The sequence below is a fragment of the Chiloscyllium plagiosum genome, unplaced genomic scaffold (assembly GCF_037043375.1).
Source record: "Chiloscyllium plagiosum isolate Xiang-an unplaced genomic scaffold, Cpla_swu_hap1 HiC_scaffold_23, whole genome shotgun sequence".
In the NCBI taxonomy this organism is placed as follows: Eukaryota; Metazoa; Chordata; class Chondrichthyes; order Orectolobiformes; family Hemiscylliidae; genus Chiloscyllium; species Chiloscyllium plagiosum.
Window position 1 is genome coordinate 27,878,377 of NW_028270161.1, and position 22,005 is coordinate 27,900,381.

Here is a 22,005-nt window from a genome sequence, read left to right on the forward strand (position 1 = left end):
AGAGATGCACCCAGCTACAATGCATGAGATGAGTACTTCTCCCTGTGCACAGATCAAACTGGCAGCAGCATTGCAATTTAAGGTGTTGGTAAAACTCCAAAGTGCAGTGTTGCAATGGTGAAAGGTATTATAAGTGGGTTGGAAATGTGCCATGTTGACATGGTGAGACTGTTGTTTTGTGGATGCTAACCTCCATGTTTGGAGGGGCAGATGGCCACAGTCCAAGGAGCATACTTTGAAATGTTGGGGAATGCTGGCCAAAATGAATACCTCGAAAAGACACTGGCAAGCTGTAGCCACAACGTAACCACTTCAACTTTCATGTCAGGAAATGGTGCCATCTAGTTTCTTTCTGATACCTGGGATAATAGCAACCATGTCTAAGTGAGGTAAGATTAGGTAATTGTATGATGTTAATGCATGCAATAACACACTTGCTGCTTACTTGTGAGATTCTCAACATTGAGGAAAAAAGGTCAGAGTTTCAATAAGGTTTCAATGGTTAGGTGAGAATCTCCATTTCTCATTCTTGCCATATGTTTCCAACTGTATTTTAGGTGTTGGAGGTGATTTCCTCAAATTCCAGGATCAGCAATTACTGTTTTATATACAGTTGCATTGTTTTGGAACTCTGGGGGACAAAAGATCAAAATAACGGCACCTTAAAAAAGGAGAAAGACAAAGGCATTAACCACACGGTCAGAGAAAGAAACCTATACTGTCTGACACAGCAGTGAATCTACACAGTTACTGCCTTTGTTGTTTGAGTTCAAGTATCTCTGGACATCAGAGTATGTCTAGGAAAAATTAACAAACAGCGAACATCACCGCTGACCTTGGAGGAACCTCTATGGGAGAGCTCACAGCACAGGAACAGATAAGTGCATAGTTTGGAAGCCTTGCTGTAAATCTACAATAGTGAGTAAAGTGGGTTCTTTCTTGATTTTATGTTTTATTGAGATCTTTCCCTTGATTGTGGTGTGTGTATGTAAAGAGCTGCCAAAGGAAGTGGTGGAAGCTGATCCAATTACAACATTTAAAAGGCAGCTGGATTGGTATGTGTATAGGAGGGGTTTGGAGGGATATGGATCAAGTGCTGACAAATGGGACTAAATTAGGTTAGGATATTTGGTCGGCATAGACAAGTTGGACCAAAGGGTCTGTTTCCATGCTGTACATCTCTATGACTCACCATTGTCGACATTGTTTAGGGCCTAAGAAAATTCTGCCCTATGCCTCTATCATGCCCATATCAAGTTCCCAAAAAAGTTACAAAACGTCAATGATAACATCTATAGGGTTAAACGGTTAGTAATCTGAATATCCACTTACTTATCCCAATCTTTGTTTGAGGAACTGAATATTCAATTTTGCTCTTTGATGGAAACATTTATATAATAAAAAACTCTATCTAACCATAGTGGAAATGTAGGCAATAACATGTTTCTGCTGATACCAATTGAGGCAACTGAAATGCATTTTGAAAAAAAAAATCAATTATTTGTTTTATAATTTCTAAAATACAAAATAAAGTTTGAACCAAAAGCTTCAATTTATTATACATTGCACATTATTATAATAAGTATATTTCTTGAATTTTCTTTCGTTTTTTATAAGTTCCTACAATGCACACATAGATCTTAATTGTTCAGCCATTAAGTTTAGATTATTGTAGGCATGATAGAATTAATTACATAGCAAAAATCTAAAATAACTACATTCTCCATCTTATCACACATGACACCAAAGCACATCTTCTTGTATGTTCTTCCCAATCTTTTTCCTACTGTGACCTATAAAGTAAACTGTGGGATTTATGCATTTTAATGATTAAAAGGTAGGCTTTCTGAATGTTTGAAGTTAACAATTGACTTGTCAGTATTTCTGTAGCCATGACTTCTTTTCAAACAGTTTGATGCTTAGCTTTAGAGTGAATTAGTTTTGTTTACCATTATTTACATATTGTTTATTTTAGATTGTTTTGTGAGCCAGAAAGGTAAATAAGGGAAACGTAATTTTACTTTGAATTTGGTGCAGACCTGTGAAGTCCTTGGAATAATATATCTGTATAGACCAATGCCCCTGTGAAAAAAGTGATATAAAATGAACTAAGCTATCTTAGAGTGAAGAGTTAGTATTAGTCCCAGACTAGAAGCATTGGGATAAAACACTGAAGTTACTTAAAGCAGAGTACATTTAATCAGGTGTATGATAATGCCAGGAAAAACCTATTTGCAATTCCAGTCTAAAGGCTGAAGTCACAAGTGATTTAAACCTACTGAAGTGAGATAGAGTGTCTCTGGTGTAGATATTGTACAAGTTGCGTTTTGGGTGCAGTCTAAAATCTGTTTTGTTTGTTTACAATTTATAAAATAGCGTTTTGGTATTAATGGGATTATATTTTTACTGTGGGTTTAAACTTATTTTAATCTGTGATGCAAATAGATGGTTTGATTTATTCCGTTTTACCTTCTTTTCTTATTAAACACTTGTTTTCTTGTGAAAGCAAAGTCTTCAGCATTGTGTGCTTACGTTTCGGCGAGATACCACTATGTGATAACAGAGACAAATCTAAAATGATTTTATCAAGTCAAGTTTCTGTCTGATATCTGATAACAACAGCAGTTTGGATATGACAGACCCAATTTTGAGGCTTAAAATTGTTGCAATCCCTCAGTGAAAGCTGAGAGAGCAGGATCGTCTTAGAGTAGAGGTATAGATTTTACAACTCTTATCAAAGTTTCACAGTGCCATTGCTGCCTCAGAATTAGCGATTCCAAAAATTCAGCTTGTGACTCCACTAGGGGTTCTGACCTCAAAGTTGGGAAACCCTCAACTAAATATATACACTTTTCTAATGCAAAATAAATATTTACAGTGTATTATACAGTTCTTTATTATGTGTTTCAGGTGACTGTCGAAACCTGCAGGATCTAAATTTAACTGAATGTGCAAATTTAACTGTAAGTCAAAAACATGTTGCTCAAAATGCTGATCCATGCAAATACCTAGCTAAGAGATAATTCCTTATTCTTGGGGGAAATTTAAGTCATCTACTGCTTTAGGGCAGCACAGTGGTTAGCACTGCTGTCCCACAGCACAAGGAACCTGGGTTCGATTCCACCTTCAGGCAAATGTGTGAAGTTTGCAAATTCTCCCAGTGTCCATGGGTTTCCTCCCACAGTGCAAAGATGTGCAGCTTAAGTGGATTGGCCATGTTAAATTGTCCATAGTGTGCAGAAGTGTGCAGGCTAGTTGGATTATTGGAAATGCAGGGTTATAGGGTAGGGGCTGGGTTTTGGTTGGTGTGGACTTGATGGGCTGGATGGCCTGCTTCCAGGGATTCTATGTTGAGAATGATATAAGTTAGCAATTGAAATGCTGAAGCTTTTTTCCCTACTGTGTTGCTGCCTTTTTTGAATTCTTTTCCTGCTGTTTTGGGAGTGATGGAGTAATTGCTCATTTAGGCAGTTGAAATGCAATGAGAATCCCATTACATTAGGTGGAAAACTGATTGAGTTAATTCCTAAGCAAGTTGCAACTTTCCCACAAAATCAAGTTGATAGCTGTCAGAAGGACAAAGAAGCCTTCAAGATAAATTTAAGAAAAGATTTTTCTTCTGACAAGCAACAAGCACAATTTTCCACTCTAACCCAGACCACCTATTGCTTTCCACTGAATTGGGCAACTGATAAGCAGCATAAAGGGTGAGATCCAAGAGGTAAAATTCTCAAAATAAAGTCTGCAGACCTCAAAATTAGCCTTTAAGCACCCAAAACCAGCCGAAGATTCAAATCTAACTGTGTGTGTCACTATTTCATTGGACCAAAGTTGCACCTTAGTTCAATCCCCTTTTCAGGCAATATCTCCACTACATATACATTCCAATAGGAGCCACTAAATATATGAAAGAAAAATACATGACTGATTTTCCCCATAACTGACCCTGAATATATAGCTCAATGACAATATTCACCAGTATTGCATCTGAGACCAAATAAGTTAGGCAGGCAAAAGATAGGAATCTAAATGTTACTATTTTATTACTATACCACATCCATCCATTTAACTGTCAGAGGCTCTGTATGCCATTTTTGTTCTTAATGCACAAAAATATGAAACAGAAACAATGATAGACTTCTGCCATACTTTGGAATGGCGCAGAAAAAGGTTGAGATGTTGATGCATCAGATCTGACAACATTTTGGAAATTCCAATTTGTCTTGTAAGGGGATCTTCACTTAGCAATTAGAAATCCTGTTGTGATAGGGGGTTATGATAATGGTGAGGGTAAGCATTCCTAAATCCCTGACCTCTAAAATGCCTAATTTTAAAAAAAGATGTAGTATTTGCCCCTTTATTCAGAAAGCTAAAGGAGATACAAAGAAGCTTGGCTCACTCCATCCTGCTCAAGATAGCTGGAAGTTGCTGAAGCTTCCAGCAGCATGGATAAAACAGTGCAAAAAAGTTCCCAGAGAGATGCAGCATGACTTATCCAACAAACTATAACATAATTGGATCTCCACTAATTTCTTGGGGATATAAAAGGAAGTACCCATATGAACTTCAGAAGAATTTTGGTTTATTGATTTGCATTTAAGATCAACATTTTTAACATCTACTGGAATTATAATGGTTTTCTATTATTCTTTTGTTGTTAGCCCTGCCTTGAAACCCCATGGTTAAGCCTACAGTTAACTCATGTACATGTCACATTATTATCATACACATCTCTGCAGTCACTCCCTCCTTAGTGTCAATCCCAACTTCCTGTTCTCCTGTCAATGTTCTTCCTATTCATCATCCCTGCAAAGGTTAATTTCTTCAACTATTTTCTTGACTTACTGTTTCAACCCACCATAGAATTAAGTAAGTTCCATTGAAGCCAGTCATTTAGCACAACTGATTTATATCAGTGCTAATAGTTCAAATGACCTTCCTCTCATTCAACTGATCTCTGTCCAACTGCCCCAATCCTTTCTTACTCTTCTGTCTATCAAGCAAAATGCAAAAACGCTGTGTCAAACATGCCATGTGACAATTTCACATTCATGAACACTTTGTGGAAAGAAATTACTCTTCAATGCTTTATTTGACTTGTTATAGACTATCTTATATTTATGCTTCCTTGCTTTATGCTCATCCAAAAATATAAATAATTTGTGCATAAAACCGTGATCATCTTATAATCCTGAAATCCTATAACAGTTTTCCTCTTTTTCAAGAGAAAATCAACTAATTTTTCCCATTAATTATATCTCCTCCACTATGGTTCTAAGTCTAGTAAATATTTTCTAACATATGCTACTGCTTTAAATTTTTTTTGTCGTATGAAAGGGCAGCACAATGATTCAGTGGTTAGCACTGCTGCCTTACAGCGCCTGGGACCCAGGTTTGATTCCAGCCTCGGGCAACTCTGGGTGGAGTTTGCACGTTCTCGCCGTGTCTGCGTGGGTTTACTCCAGGTGCTCCGGTTTCTTCCCACAGTCCAAAGATGGGCGGCACGGTGGCACAGTGGTTCCACGGTGGCTTCAGAAGGTTGGTGAACCTGTTGGACCGAAGGACCTGTGGCACGGTGGTTAGCACTGCTGCCTCACAGCGCCAGAGACCCGGGTTCAATTCCCGTCTCAGGCGACTGACTGTGTGGAGTTTGCACGTTCTCCCCGTGTCTGCGTGGGTTTCCTCCGGGTGCTCCGGTTTCCTCCCACAGTCCAAAGATGTGCAGGGTCAGGTGAATTGGCCATACTAAATTGCCCATAGTGTTAGGTAAGGGGTAAATGTAGGGGTATGGGTGGGTTTTGCTTCGGCGGGTCGGTGTGGACTTGTTGGGCCAAAGAGCCTGTTTCCACACTATAATCTAATCTAATCTAATGTGCAGGTTAGGTGAATTGGCCATGCTAAATTGCCACAGTGTTTAGGGATGTTTGGTTAGGTGCATTCGTTAGGGGTAAATATAGGATAATATGGTAGGGGAATGGGTCTGGGTGGGTTACTCTTCAGAAGGTTGGTGAACTTGTTGGACCGAAGGACCTGTTTCCACACTAAGGGTTCTATATAGTCTATTTCAGAGCTGCACATGGCATTCAGAGTCATCTACTTCCCTAGAATGGTTGCAATAGAACTGCTGCTTAAACCTAAACAAATATTTGCTGTATTTGAGCTTCCAGAAGTATTGTGTGGAAGCAGTGGAAGGAAGTAGCCAATGTCATAGCTGTCAACAATGTTACCCAACTTATGATATTTCAGGCCCAGATTTGTTTGCCATTGTGGAGTGCCTCTGCATGTATCATTGTCAATTTTTGTAGCGGTGGGCTTGTGAACACATTTCACACATGAGCAGCAGCTTTTTTTTGTTAAACTTATTCATGGGATTTGAGCATTGCTTGTGGGCTAGTATTTATTGCCCATTTCTACTTGTCCTTGAGAAGGTGGTGGTGAACTAACTTCTTGAACTGCTGCAGTCCATTCAATGTAAGTATACTCAAAAACCATTAAGGAGGGAGTTCCAGATTTTTAACCCAGCAACAGTAAAGCACAGAGGTATAGTCCTAAGTCAGGATGGTGAATGGCTTGGAGGGGAATTTGCAGGTACTGGTGTTCCCAGGTGTCTGCTGCCACTATTCTTCTGGAAGATGGAAGAGGTCCTGTGTCTGGAAGGTGCTAAGCAGTATTGATGAATTTCTGCAGAGTATCTTGTAAGTAATGCAACTTCTACCATTGAGCATTTGTGGTGATGGAGTGAATGTTTGTGGTCGTGGTGCCAATGTTTGTGGATGCAGGCTGTTTTACCATGGATGGTGTCAACTCTTTTGAGTACTTTGGAGCTACATTCACTCAGGCAAATGGAAAATATTCATAACTCTCCTGTGTTGTAGATGGTGGACAGGCTTTGAGCAGTTGGGAGGTAAACTACTCACTGCAGAATTCCTGCAGGAGACCATAGGGCTTGTGAACACGTTTCACACATGAACAGCAACTCTTTTTTTTGTTAAAAACTTATTCACAGTATTTGAACATTGCTTGTGGAACGTGTTCACAAGCCCTATGGTGTCCTGCAGGAATTCTGCAGTAAGTAATTTACCTCCCAACTGCTCAACGCCATCTACAACACAGGAGAGTGATGGAATATTTTTCATTTGCCTGAGTGAATGTAGCTCCAACAGTATTCAAAAAGAGTTGACACCATCCATGATAAAACAGCCTGCATGGTTCTAGCCGTGGTATTTTTATAGCTAGGAGAAAGTGAGGGCTGCAGATGCTGGAGATCAGAGCTGAAAATGTGTTTCTGGAAAAGCGCAGCAGGTCAGGCAGCATCCAAGGAGCAGAAGAATCGACGTTTCGGGCATGAGCCCTTCTTCAGGAATGAGGAAAGTGTGCCAAACAGGCTAAGATAAAAGGTAGGGAGGAGGGACTTGGGGGAGGGGCGTTGGAAATGCGATAGGTGGAAGGAAGTTAAGGTGAGGGTGATAAGGTGAGGGTGATAGGCCGGAGTGGGGGTGGGGGCGGAGAGGTCGGGAAGAAGATTGCAGGTTAGGAAGGTGGTGCTGAGTTCGAGGGTTGGGACTGAGACAAGGTAGGGGGAGGGGAAATGAGGAAACTGAAGAAATCTGAGTAGTCCACTTCAGTTTCTGGTAACTCCCAGGATGTTGATAATGGCAGATTCAGCGGTGGTGATTCCATCGATTATCAAGAGTTGATGGTTAGATTCTTTCTTAATCGAGATGGTCATTTCCTGGCATTTGTGGGGCACACATGTTACTTGTCAGTTGTCGGTCCAAACCTGGATAATGTCCAGGCCTTGCTGCACGCGGACAGAGACTGCTTCATTATCTGAGGAGTTGTGAATTATACTGAACATTGTGCAGAACATCTCTATTTCTAGTCGTATGGTGGAGGAAAAGTCACTGATGAAGCAGCTGAAAATGGTTGGACCTAAGATGCTACCAAGGAATTCCTCCAGAGATGTCTTGAAGCTGAGATGACTGTCCTCCACAACTACAATCACATTTCTTTGTATCAGATATAACTCTAACCAGTGCAGACTTTCTTCACCCCAATTCCTATTTACTCCAGTTTTGACTGGTATCACACTCAGGACAAAGTGAGGATCGCAGATGTTGGAGAAAAGTGTCGTACTGGAAAAGCACAGCAAGTTAGGCAGCATCCAAGGAGCATGAGAATCGATGTTTCGGGCATAAGTCCTTCATCAGGAATGCAGGGCGTGGGGGAAGGGAGCTGAGAGATAAATAAGAGGGGGGTGGGAAGGTGATAGCGATGAGGGGGTGACAGTGATGGGTCAGAGCAGAGGGTGGAGTGGATAGTGGGAAGAAAGATGGATAGGTGGGACAGTTCAAGAGGGCGGTGCTGAGTTAAAGGTTTGATCTGGCAGGAGGTGTGGGGAGTGGAGATGAGGAAACTGGTGAAATGGCGACATTGATGCCATGTGATTGGAGGATCCAAGGCAGAAGATGAGGTGTTTTTCTTTCAGATGTCGGTTGGCTAGGAGTTGGTAGTGGAGGCAGCCCAGGAGTTGCATGACCTTGGCAGATTTGAAGGGGGAGTTGAAGTGGTTGGCCACAGGGCGGTGGGGTTGTATGGCGCATATGTCCCACAGATGTTCTCTGTAATTTTCTGCGAGTTAGCATCCTGTCTCCCCAATGTAAAGTAGACCACATAGAGAGCAATGGTGTGTCACACTCAGTCAAATGTGGCCTCTATATCTAGGGCAGTTTTACTTCTGGAATTCAGCTGTTTTGTCCATGCTTGAACCAAGACCTGTAATGACAGGAGGAGCTGACTGACCAAGTGGAACCAAACCGAGCATCAGTGAGCACTTACTGAGCGCCATTTGATAACAGTTTCAATGACACCTATCATTTTGTTGCCGAGTGACATTTACATGATGAAGAAATAAGGGGCCTGATAGGATTTGTCCTACTATTTGTGGACAGGGCAACACTGGATAGTGTGCCACATTATTGTCATTGAAGCAACATACCGAAGATGCTAGAAAACTGAAATAAAAACAAGAATTGCTGTAGAAACAGCATCTGTGGAGAGAAAAACAGTTAATGCTTCAAGTCAAGTCTCAAGATTCTTTTTTGGAATTCCAGACCTGCTGACTTTCTCCAGCATTTCTATTTTTAATGGCATATTGCTGGGTAATTTCATGACCTACCTGGAAATGGGTGCCAATATTTGAGCCCTGCTACTCCTAGAGTTGTTACAGAAGTTAAAGATTTAATCAAAATACTCAAAGTCCCCAAATTACCTGCTTGATTGACTGAAGTTAATAGGTTGTACTGACCAGGTTTCTGTCCTTAACAAGGACTTTTATTTATTATAAGAAATCAGTTTTAACCACAGAAAAACAAAAATACAAATTGTCAACATGTAACTCTTTGAGTTGAACCCTAGCCCCTCTTGAACCCTACAAAGACAAATGCAAGATAGACCAAAAAAAAACAAATGTGGATATTATGGATGAAAAACAAAATATCGGGAAGCAGTTCACCAGCACATGTTCATAGGATTCAATGAGGTGTCCCCTTTTGTCTCTTCCAGTTCCCTCTGACAACTGATCCTGTATCCAAATCTTTTCAGTTCTTTGCTGAAGACACCCTGGAGGGAGTGAGAAAGGGTAGTTGACACATGCATTCATTGTTCGTTTCTCAGTCACTGGCTAGAGGCAACAGCTTATAGCAAGTGGTGGCAGTGATAATCTTTCAGGTTTGGTTATTCTATTGTAGAATGAGTAAAAGAGGGTTGCTGTCTCTTGCAGTCTGGAGGTCATTTGAGTTAAGTTGTTCAGACACACACTATCCACCTGCCCAGGTGTTATTGTTATGCTGATGATTCGCGGCCTCCACAGTTGGTCCCAAAAGCCATTCAGCAGTCCGTCCATCAGCAAAGGGACTAAACACACACCCACTCATGGTGCCTGTGGCTCAAACACCTTACCTCTTTGCTTGAGCAAAGCAACTCTGGAAACATAACTCAATGAATTCCAGCAACTATTTTTTTAAAAGTGCAGCATTTCCTTCCACTCCTTGGTTTAAGATAGTCCTTTTATCATTTTCGCCCACAATCCAAAATAGAGAAGATGAAGATGATGTGGTCTTCACAGTAAATGCTAGTGTTATTGTTCTAGAACAGTTTGATTAGGAATGAGATTTGTTTTGATGTACAAGTCCTGAATTCTATGCTCAGAACATCATCACAGCCTTTGCTATATCTAGTATGTACAGCCATTTCTTAATCTCACATGGAGTGAATTAAATTAGTTGAAAATTGTTACCTGTGATAGTCAGGAGGAGACAAGGATGGATTGACCACTCATAATTTCTAGCTGAAGTATACTACATAACTCCATCATTCATGTTGGCAACATTTATAGAGCTCCTCCTCCTGTTAGTTATTAACTTGTCCACCACTGTTAGAACTGGAATATGTGACCAGCGAGAAATGTATTGGAATGTTGGTGTGTAGAGGTAACAAAGGCACGGATGTGAATTTTAGCAGCAGATGAGCCAAGACAAGGACGCTGTTGAGTGTTATTGCGGAGGTGGGAATAAGAAGTCTTCGTGATGTGCAAGTATGAGATATTAGCTCGCCTTGGGATCAATTATGACACCAACATTGCAAATGTTCTGTCTTAGTATCAGAGTGTTGCCAGGGAGAAGGATGAGATCAGTAACTAGTGAATGGAGCTTTAAATAACATCCAAAAACAAAAGCTTTGCTTTTCTCACTATCTAATTAAAAGAAATTTATGCTCATCCAGTCTGAATACCTGATATGCAGTTTAATATTTTCATAACAGTGGAAGAATAAAGAGTGGTAATGATGAGGCAGAGCCTGTTATCATCAGTATACATTTGAAAACTAATGCTGCATCTTCAGATTATTGAGGGTCAGTATATAAAGAAACAAATAAGTGGGGACCAGGGCTAGATCCTTGGGGGACACCAAAGATAACTGTATATGGGCAGGAAGAGAGGCCATTGCAAGCAATTTTGCAGTGTCATGGAGTCTTCCTGCCTCCAAACTTGCAGACCAATCCAGATCTCCTGTCTCCATTTCTGACAGATCAAGTTTGGGTCAATCTTGAGTTCAAAATGACTCAATTTACACTGCAGCAAGATCTCTTAACCTGCAGTGTGGGAGATTTCTTTTTGGGGAATAGCCATAAATACCCATGGAGGAAGGATAAGGTCTGTAGAACAATTAGTTTTTCAAGTTATTTAAATCTTGTATTCTTTTCAAAAAATTTCAGTCTGTTTTAGTGAAAGTATAAAGAAAATTTGCTGTAGTAGTTACAATAGCTGTTCATTGACTTAGCCCGAAGGGATACCATTATATAATTAAGAATTTTTTTTCCTTGGAAAATCTTAGAAGCCATTTGAAATGCTGACAAAAGCTCCAGCCATTCTCTGAAAATAGGATATGTACTTTCCTTCTGGTATTAGACAATAATTTTTCAAAACGGATTTTTCTTAGCTAAGAGAGCACTTGAGTGGCATGCAAACACTAAGATGACATCAGCATTTTATATTCTAATCCACAATTAAAGACATATTTAAGTAAGTTATCCTTTCTAAGATGTTATACACAGATTTGCAGAATTAGTTACCTGTCCTGTTAAAGAAGTAGTATTTATGAAATATTTATATAAAAATTCAGCAGTTTGATGAGAACAGCTGATATTTACAAAGCATGAAACTGGAGTAGCTCTTAATGTGGAAGTACCTAAGCACATCTTTAAGGCGTTTATTCAGAAGCTACAGGCAACATAATACGTTTTCGTGTTTACTTTTAAAGTTTTCACCTTTTTGAATGATTGCCTCCATTATTTAGGATGAATTTGTGTCTATGGTGGTGGAAATGTGTACTTCACTTCTGTACCTGAACCTGGCTTACACTCCTATTAGTGACGGTACACTGAGGTCATTATCAAAGTAAGTTGCACCATTACCATTCTCACATTATTACTACACCACATCTTTACAACAATAGGAAGCTTGTCTCAGATAACATATCATGACCTCTTCTTTTCATGTTTTCTTATTTTCTGCCCTTTTATCTAATTTAACTAAAATATTTCCTTATTAGAAATGCTAACAATTAAGTACTTGATCTGTCAATAGTTAAAAATCGCACAACACCAGGTTATAGTCCAACAGGTTTAATTGGAAGCACACTAGCTTTCGGAGCATCGCTCCTTCATCAGGTGATCACAATCACCTGATGAAGGAGCGTCGCTCCGAAAGCTAGTGTGCTTCCAATTAAACCTGTTGGACTATAACCTGGTGTTGTGCGATTTTTAACTTTGTACACCCCAATCCAACACCGGCATCTCCGAATCACGATCTGTCAATAGGTACACTTAAATGATGAGTGGAGGGAACTGTAGTTTTTTTCCCTGCACTGATAAAAATTTAAAGTCGCCACAATCAAAGTAATACACTCACATAAAGAGATCTTAAACTCCTTTATACAAGAAGGCTATAAATTCTATAATTAAATATAATTTGGTCTTTAAGAGAATGCCAGAAGACAAATGACATTTGAGAATATTTGGAAATCTGCCTCTAACTGCAAATATAATACTTTAAATATTACGATGAACAGCTCCCATTTTCATTTTGATACACAAGTTTGCCAAATTGAGTCATTAACATGCTCTGTGAAAATAATTAAAATTTACTGGGTGAACTTTTACTTACAAAATATTTGCACCAATGATGAAAAGACCACAATGCCAGTAGGTTGAATGGTTCTAGTTATGGAGGTTGTATATTTGTGTTAATTTAAAACAGAAGCAAATAAATCTTATGCAATGTATTAATCATTCACGGTCTTGGAACTTCCATTATTTTAACTATTTTATACTGAAGGCTTTCCTAGCAGGGAATGGGAAAGAAACATTCTGCAAGTAACACTGGATGTCATTATGCTCAATACTTACCAGACTAGCTCTGTTCCAGATGTACAAGCTTTCTTCTTGGGTTAATTGAAAACAAATGTAATATTATGGTACTACATATATTACAAGAGAGAACCTTTGTTCTAAAACTGATTTTAAAAGTCGTGTTTGCTGCTTTATAAATGCAATAAAATATACAATTTACACTTCTGTCCTTCCTTTTTCCTCCCCCTCCATTCTGCTACTAATTGTCCGCTCCAATAGTTGTTTATTTATGAAGTTTTAAGTGAACAACATCAAAAGGACTGCAAAGGAAATTTAACTACATGTTTCACGTATAGCTGTTACATCACTCACAACTGTTCTGTTTCTGTTTTATGCTGCCAAAAGCACCAACTTATAAAAATCCAGCAAGAAACTTTGCATATTAGGTGCTTTGACTAACTTTCCTCCTATTGTGATATAACTGAAACTCTACTTTCTTTCAAGGTTTGGATTGAATCTACAGTATCTGAGCCTAGCCTACTCAAAGAAATTCACAAATAAAGGTTTGAATTACCTTGCCACAGGGAAGGGCTGCCACAAGCTCGTCTACCTGGACATTTCAGGTTGTACTCAGGTTAGTCTTTAGAACTTTATACTCTTAGTAGAAACCGTGTGGTTTACAATCCTAGTGCAGAGCAGCAGACTGAATAATGCAGGAAGGGGGAGGGGAATTGAGCTGGTGTGGAGTTACAGAGTCCCAGCTGCCTAGAAAAATGTTTCCTCAGGCTTTTGGCAAAATTCCAGGCTGTTCTCAGGCCAGAAATATCCTGTCTGGCTGTTAACACTATATATCCCTTTTTATTCAATTTCTGTTAGTAGTGATTATTTGCAACTTTAGGAGCCAAAAGTCTGTGCCTACTCATGACACTCCCACCATTAAACTGGTCATGAAAGATTTAAATTTTTCCCCAGCAGTGCAGTTTGGGGGAGAAAATTAATCTGTCTAAACAAGATTTCTGATGCCAGGAATGAGAATCCTCCACATAGAAATGTTGTCACTCCCAGACTGGACAGCAGTAACTAGTAAGTCTAGGCTAGTGAACCTACTATTGCAAGTAGTGGATATTACGCGCAGTGGGACCCATTGTTTGAACCCGCAGATATACTTGCCAACATTTATTTTATTTAGTCACACACACTCCAACCACGCCCCCCCCAAACCACACCCCACTGCAGTAAACAGACTCCGTCAAGTAGGTACTCTCTGGTAACACAAAAGCCTCTCAGCTTCAACTGGCTGTTACTGTTTTAGTAAAATTGTACACTTTTGATGGAATGATATTTAGCTTGAAATCTTAAATCTATCAATTTGCTTTGCCATCCACATGGATCTCAATGAATGGTGGGTGCTGTATTTTGGCTTGAAATTGAGGAGAAAAAAGGGAATTTGAAAATGTGCTTGAGGAAAAAGTCCGCAAAATCCAAATTCCATCACTTGGATTTATTTTTAATGTGCTAATAATAGATATTAATATTTTATGCTAACAGAAAGGCTGAGTATGATGTTTTTAATATGCACGCCACATTCCTACCACAAAAAACAAGGAAGCCAGTTTCCAGGTTTTGTCAATTACAACCCTCACAAAAACTTGCAAACACATGGAGTCAGTAGTCTCGGATTGGCAGTGGGATGGAAAACTCTCAGGAATTTAAGCACCCAATTAGAATTTACTAATCATGGCAAGAGCAGGCAGGAAATAAGCTTCTTGACCCCTTAAGCATATTCCAAGAGATCTGCTGATTAGACTTTTTTGTGAACTAGAATAAACAAGGCAAATGTGATTTACAAATGCGACTTGATTTGATGATGTTTTTCTCTCACTGGATTTCTGAATGGTATGCTGTGTTAATAAGTTGGGAGATAAGAGGTAACATGAGCTTCACTATGTGGAGACTGTAATGTAGTTACAGATTTGCTCTGTCTACTGTTCGCAACCACTTCTTTTCATTGGGAAAATGGAGCAGGTTTGGCAGCATCTGTGAAGAAAATGTCTTGTTAACATTTCAGGTTGACTGACCCTTCTTTAGAATCTGTCTGAATCCATTCTGAGGAAGAGTCACTTGACTCTTTCTCTCCACAGATGCTGCCAGACCTGAGATTTTCCAGCAAGTTGTTTTTGTTTCTGATTTTCAGCACCCGCTGCTCTTTTACTTTTTGTCCCCCACTTCTTTTCATGACTTGATCGATGGTTTTGCATATTTTTCAGGTAATTGCTTAACATGTCAGAAACTGAATGTGTTACACAAATGCTATCTAATGATGTCTAGCAAAAATTGACCAACAGGCTCAAAAAGTTTCCTGAAGAAGGGCTGATGCCCGAAACGTTGATTCTCCTGTTCCCTGGATGCTGCCTGACCTGCTGCGCTGTTCCAGCAACACATTTTCAGGTCTGATCTCCAGCATCTGCAGACCTCACTTTCTCCTCAAAGATTTTAATCTACTGCGAATCCTCTTACAAGGATGCCTTCCTTGAAGAAGCTCTCTTCCTCCCTCTACAAAGATTTCAGTGAGTCCCTCTCTCACTGCACACCCCAGGTCATCTCCTCTGCATAGAAGCTCTTCAACCACATTCTCAAACAGACTCGCTACCACAGCCACATCTCCTTCCTCAGCACCTGCCTACGGAACCAACTGATCCCGCACGGACTCCGGACTACGTTCCGACCAACAAAATTTGGACTCAACCAGGACAACCAGTACCTACAACAAATCCGAAGCCTCCAGCAACGGACCTCCCTCCGGATCCTCCGCTCCACGCTTGCACCGCTACCTACATTCCCTGCAACTCGACCTACCCCAGCTCAGGACAACACTCTCACAGACCTGCAAAGGACCTCTACTGTTCTTCATCCACAGAAGAATCCATACACTAAACAAACAGTTCTTCCTAGCCATATCGGAAATTAAAGACAGTAAGTACCAAAAACTTTCATGTACTTACCCCCACACTCCGGATACCTCAACTGTTCCAGAATCTTCCATCGGCCTCCGAAATCAGTCTGGAGCCATTACACACGCGCCCGCTACAGCACCCGCGGCAATAGCCGCTGCCGCCGCCGTGGACGATGACGTCATTTCTGCCTCCACCGACCTCGCAGCCTCCGCGATCGCCGCCCAGACAACCGCCTCCGCGATCGCCGCTCAGACAACATCCTCCACGATCGCCATGAAGACAATCGCCGACAGATTCGCGACCTCCGCGGCTATGGGGAATAACTCTGTCTCTGTGGTCGCCGCAGCCACTTCCACCCCCAGTGACGTTACTAACCTACAAGACCACAATGCCGCATGTGTCTCCGCCCCCAAGCCGATCTCCGTCACCACGCCTAACCCTGCCCCCCGCCGAGTTCCGTCACCACGCCTAACCCCGCCCCCACGACGATCTCCATCACCATGCCTAACCCCTCCCCTTCGCCGATCTCCGACAGCATGCCTAACCCCGCCCCCACGCCGATATCCGTCACCACGTCTAACCCCGCCCCTTCGCCAATCTCCATCACCACGCACAACCCCGCCCCACGCCGATCTCCGTCCCTGCCCCCAGGCCTAACCCCACACCCACACCCAGCTCCAGCCCCACACCAGGTCCTAGCTCCCAGCCCTGCCGTGTTTTCACCATCCCTCCAGACCTACGCCTCTCTGAGGATGAAAGATCAGTCCTCAGCAGAGGCCTCACCTTCATTCCCCTACGCTCGCGGATTAATGAGTTCAACACGTGACGTGACATCGAACAATTCTTCTGCCGCCTTCGCCTCCGTGCCTACTTCTTCAACCAAGACTCTCGCCCACCCTCTGACGACCCCTTGTCACGCCTCCAACACACCCCATCCACCTGGACACCCCGTGCTGGCCTCCTACCTGCCCTCGACCTCTTCATAGCCAACTGCTGCCGCGATATTAACCGCCACCTGAACTCCCCCACCCCTCTCACCCACTCCAACCTCTCACCCTCGGAACGCGCAGCCCTCCACTCCCTCCGTTGCAACCCCAACCTCACTATCAAACCAGCAGACAAGGGAGGCGCGGCAGTAGTTTGGCGCACCGACCTTTACACCGCTGAGGCCAAACACCAGCTCGCAGATACCTCCTCCTACTGCCCCCTTGACCATGACCCCACCACCAAACCATCATCTCCCAGACCATCCATAACCTCATCACCTCGGGGGATCTCCTATCCACCGCCTCCAACCTCATAGTCCCACAACCCTGCACCGCCCGCTTCTACCTCCTGCCCAAAATCCACAAACCTAACTGCCCCGGCCGACCCATTGTCTCAGCCTGCTCCTGCCCCACCGAACTCATCTCTGCATACCTCGACACGGTCCTGTCCCCCTTAGTCCAAGAACCATTCCTGAAGAAGGGCTTATGCCCGAAACATCGATTCTCCTGTTCCCTGGATGCTGCCTGACCTGCTGCGCTGTTCCAGCAACACATTTTCAGCTCTGATCTCCAGCATCTGCAGACCTCACTTTCTCCTCAAAAAGTTGACCGTCAACAAAACAAATGGTATTAAAACTTCTTATCTTGTGATGAGCAAAATATAATTACACAGGCTTTGCGTTTCCAGACAATGAGCCTTTAGCACAATGGTAGCACTCTTGCTTCAAATCAGAGGTGAAGGGTTTGGACCCCAGCTCAGGTCATTCTGCTATAATATGCATTTCATTAGTGTGGATTCGCTGTAACACGAATGATGAATTGGGGATGCTGTTTCTAAAGCTCAAACTTTTATTATGTTTATTGGCTGTAACACAATCACATTGTCAACACTAATCATGGTTTCTAAAGCACAATTTTTCTATTACACGGTGTTGCACACGAACACAACCATTGTGTTATAGAAGAACTACTTGTACGCAGAATCCAAATAGGACTGTAGCTGTAAATTGGATGTTGCTGGTTTATTCCTATTGGATGAGTGTGACCTGCAAAACCCTCCAATGTATAGGACTCTGCACCCCAGGAATTAAATATATGGTATTTATGTGTATAGATGTATATGTATGTGTAGGCGTGTTTGTGTTTTATGTATGTATGCATGGCTGTCCTTTGATGTTCAGATGTTTTCCTGGAGAAGTTTAGGCTGAGGAGAGAAGCATTTACAGGTGCACTCCAGAGCCATTATTTTAGTGCTAGCAGTGAATAAGGCAGAGTTAAAACTGGAGAGAGCAAATGCAGAAAGTTCTCAGTCTTAGTAATGGACAGGATATAGATTTTGAACCATAGTTTTGGATTAAATCGGATGCTGAGATTTTATGATGTAGTTCTGCTTGAATGGGTGTGGAGTAAGTGGTAATGGAATACTTTTTATTGGTGGAGTAGAGTGATGTGGGGTGATGTGATAGCAATTTCCCTTTTTCTTTCTAGTGTTTAATTGAAGGAAATTGTGGCTCATCCTTGAATGAGACAGCTGTTCCATTGACTATAAAAGTCATTATGGCATTAGATTCTATGAAACTGGGTTCATCCAAGATGCAGCATAGGACATCAGATAAATTTGTATTTATAACTATATGAATTATGTACACGATACTAACAAACAGCTTTGTCACTTTCCCAGTACAGGCGAGATCTTTGAAATCTCAAAGTTCCCGGTCTCTTCCCAAACATTATGCTCTTTTGACTCCTACTTTTGTGCATTTCCTCGGTGTTACTTTCAATAATACCATATAAGAGTTTTAAAACAACAAATACCCTGTCATCATTGGCACTGATTTTGAACATGGTAATTAGAAATGAAACTATTGCAAAACAAATACTAGCAAAACAAATAGGCTGCAACAATCCATCATTACAATCCAAATTAGGATTTCCTACAAATTAGGAGTAAGCCATTCAATTCCTTGAATCCACTCTGCTATTCAATAAGATTATGGCTCATCTGGCCTCAACTCCACATTCCTGCCTATACCTGATAACCTTTGACTTGTTAGTCAACTATCTACATCTGCAACAAGAGAGGCTTATGCCTCCACTCCCTTCTGGGAAAAAGGGTTTCAAATATTCATGATCCTTGGAGGAAATAAATCTCAGCTCCATTTTAAATGGGAGGCCCATCTAGTCCTACTCTCTTCCATAAGAGGAAACATCTTTCAGCATCTGCCCTGTCATCCCCTTAGGATCTTACATATTTCAACAGTGTCATCTCTCATTCTTCCAAACTTCAATGGGTATGGGTCCAACCTTTCCTCATCAGATAACTAAAAAGCCAGCTAATGATACCCACATCCTATGAGTGGACAAGTTAATATTTTCCCACATTATTCAGGTATTTTGGGTATAACACATATTTTGTCAATGCAAATTGGCTCTATTGTGATTGATGAATAGTGGACTTTTATAGCGATCGTCCACAGCACGATATTTTATAGTGCGAGGTTACACAGGAATGCAACGATCACATTATACCAGAAACACCTGCACTTCATTTGCCAAATGTTTGCTCACTCACTATTTATATATCCCTTGCAGGCACCTTATGTCTTCATAATTTAATTGTCTATCTAATGTAGTTCCATCTCAAAGTTTAGCAACCATACCATTTGGTACCTTCTTCCAAGTCTTTGATATTAACTGTAGATAGCTGAGGCCTCAAAAGTGTGGCATACCACTTGACACATCTTACCAACTGAAAATGAGCAACTTGTGTCCACTGAGTTTCCAATAGCCAACTAATGCACAATGATAAGTTATTTCCCTATACCATGAATGCTTATTCTGCCTCATAATCTTGGATGTAGCATCTTGTCAAATGTCTTCTGCAAGTCTAAGTATATTACTTCCACTGATTTACCTTTATTCACTGTTACTTTCTTAAAGAAGTCTAATAAATTCAAACACAAACACAATTTCCCTTTCACATGTTGACTAACTTCATGCAAGAAGATATTTTAAGCACACTGTTATATCTTTCTGAATAGGTTTCAATGTTTTCTCCAAGATAAAGTTAAAAATCACAACACCGGGTCATAGTCTAATAGGTTTATTTGGGAGCATTAGCTTTCGAGGCGCTGCCTTTTCATTGGGTGAATCAATCTGTTCTTTTTCCAGAACAGGTGGTATGGCACTTGAACATATTTTTATTTGTAAATGCTTTTATCTCTGTAATGCATTTCCGACTTGAAACAGAGAAAAAGTCCAAGTTGAAAAAAATCTTGAGTTACTTTTAGTATTCCATGCTGCAGGCTTCTTGAGGATTCTCCCCTTTGTGATGATAAGCTTGTCTGTTTGTTAGTTTTTTTCAAGATAGTGTTTTGGTCTAATGGCACACAATAGAGACAGAGCTGAAAGTGTGTTGCTGGAAAAGCGCAGCAGGTCAGGCTGCATCCAAGGAGCAGGAGAATCGATGTTTCGGGCATGAGCCCTTCTTCAGGAATGAGGAAAGTGTGCCAAGCAGGCTAAGATAAAAGGTAGGGAGGAGGGACTTGGGGGAGGGGCGTTGGAAATGCGATAGGTGGAAGGAAGTTAAGGTGAGGGTGATAAGGTGAGGGTGATAGGCCGGAGTGGGGGTGGGGGCGGAGAGGTCGGGAAGAAGATTGCAGGTTAGGAAGGTGGTGCTGAGTTCGAGGGTTGGGACTGAGACAAGGTGGGGGGAGGGGAAATGAGGAAACTGGAGAAATCTGAGTTCATCCCTTGTGGTTGGAGGGTTCCTGGCAGAAGATGAGGCGCTCTTCCTCCAGCCGTCGTGTTGCTATGGTCTGGCGATGGAGGAGTCCAAGGACCTGCATGTCCTTGGTGGAGTGGGTGGGGGAGTTGAAGTGTTGAGCCACGGGGTGGTTGGGTTGGTTCGTCCGGGTGTCCCAGAGGTGTTCTCTGAAACGTTCCGCAAGTAGGCGGCCTGTCTCCCCAATATAGAGGAGGCCACATCGGGTGCAGCGGATGCAATAAATGATGTGTGTGGAGGTGCAGGTGAATTTGTGGTGGATATGGAAGTATCCCTTGGGGCCTTGGAGGGAAGTAAGGGGGGAGATGTGGGCGCAAGTTTTGCATTTCTTGCAATTGCAGGGGAAGGTGCTGGGAGTGGAGGTTGGGTTGGTGGGGGGTGTGGACCTGACGAGGGAGTCACGGAGGGAGTGGTCTTTTCGGAATGCTGATAGGAGAGGGGAGGGAAATATATCCCTGGTGGTGGGGTCCGTTTGGAGGTGGTGGAAATGACAATGGATGATACGATGTATATGGAGATTGGTGGAGTGGTAGGTGAGGACCAGTGGGGTTCTGTCCTTGTGGCGATTGGAGGGGCGGGGCTCAAGGGCGGAGGAGCGGGAAGTGGAGGAGATGCGGTGGAGAGCAGCGTCGACCATGTCTGGGGGGAAACTGGGGTCTTTGAAGAAGGAGGCCATCTGGGTTGTTCGGTATTGGAACTGATCTTCCTGGGAGCAGATGCGGTGGAGATGAAGGAATTGGGAATATGGGATGGCGTTTTTACAGGGGGCAGGGTGGGAGGAGGTGTAGTCTAGGTAGCTGTGGGAGTCGGTCGGTTTATAGTAAATGTCCGTGTTGATTCGGTCGCCCGAGATAGAAATGGAGAGGTCTAGGAAGGGGAGGGAGGAGTCTGAGACGGTCCAGGTAAATTTGAGGTCGGGGTGGAAGGTGTTAGTAAAGTGGATGAACTGTTCAACCTCCTCGTGGGAGCACGAGGCAGTGCCAATACAGTCGCTACACAATAGAGACAGTCATATTAATGAAAGAATTTCAGTTTTCTATTGTCAAAGTAATTTTGTCATTAAAATGGATAAGGGACCATCTTTTTGCATTATAGGATTTGGTAGCTTTCCTTTCACTGTTATTTTCTGCAGATGAAATTGCTATTGCATATTTAGGTTTTTTTCCAGATCGTTCAAACAATGGCAAGTATGTAATTCTATAGGAAAACTGTTCAGACATGTCTCCTGTTCATTCATGTCAGAGGTTTCAAAAGGTGGCCACTCTTGTGGGTCAGATGACCTCTGCAGCCTTTTTAAAGCAGTATCCAGGCTCATTTATTTGAAAGAAAACATCTTTAAAAAGTCACTGTTGTTAAATCAATTGATGGATTT

At 41.9% G+C, this 22,005-nt stretch overlaps 2 protein-coding genes across 5 annotated transcripts in view; one reads left to right on the forward strand and one right to left on the reverse strand.

Moving 5' to 3' along the window:
- The window catches only part of lrrc17 (leucine rich repeat containing 17), a 67,743-nt gene extending 54,121 nt beyond the window's left edge, over positions 1-13,622 (reverse strand). Inside the window, exons 1-2 of one of the 2 annotated variants that reach the window (XM_087999507.1) lie at positions 13,484-13,581; positions 9,515-9,621 (exon numbers count right to left, since the gene is read on the reverse strand). The gene's annotated coding sequence lies outside the window, so the exon portion shown is untranslated. Of the gene's footprint in view, positions 1-9,514; positions 9,622-13,483 lie in introns of both variants that reach the window. The other variant, XM_043713825.2, reaches the window with a different exon arrangement.
- The window catches only part of fbxl13 (F-box and leucine-rich repeat protein 13), a 317,084-nt gene that overhangs the window by 176,760 nt on the left and 118,319 nt on the right, over positions 1-22,005 (forward strand). For all 3 annotated transcript variants that reach the window (XM_087999504.1, XM_087999505.1, XM_087999506.1), the window contains exons 12-14: positions 2,911-2,963; positions 11,856-11,956; positions 13,414-13,543. In XM_087999504.1, the coding sequence (XP_087855630.1) occupies positions 2,911-2,963; positions 11,856-11,956; positions 13,414-13,543 (284 nt within the window). The remainder of the gene's footprint in view (positions 1-2,910; positions 2,964-11,855; positions 11,957-13,413; positions 13,544-22,005) is intronic.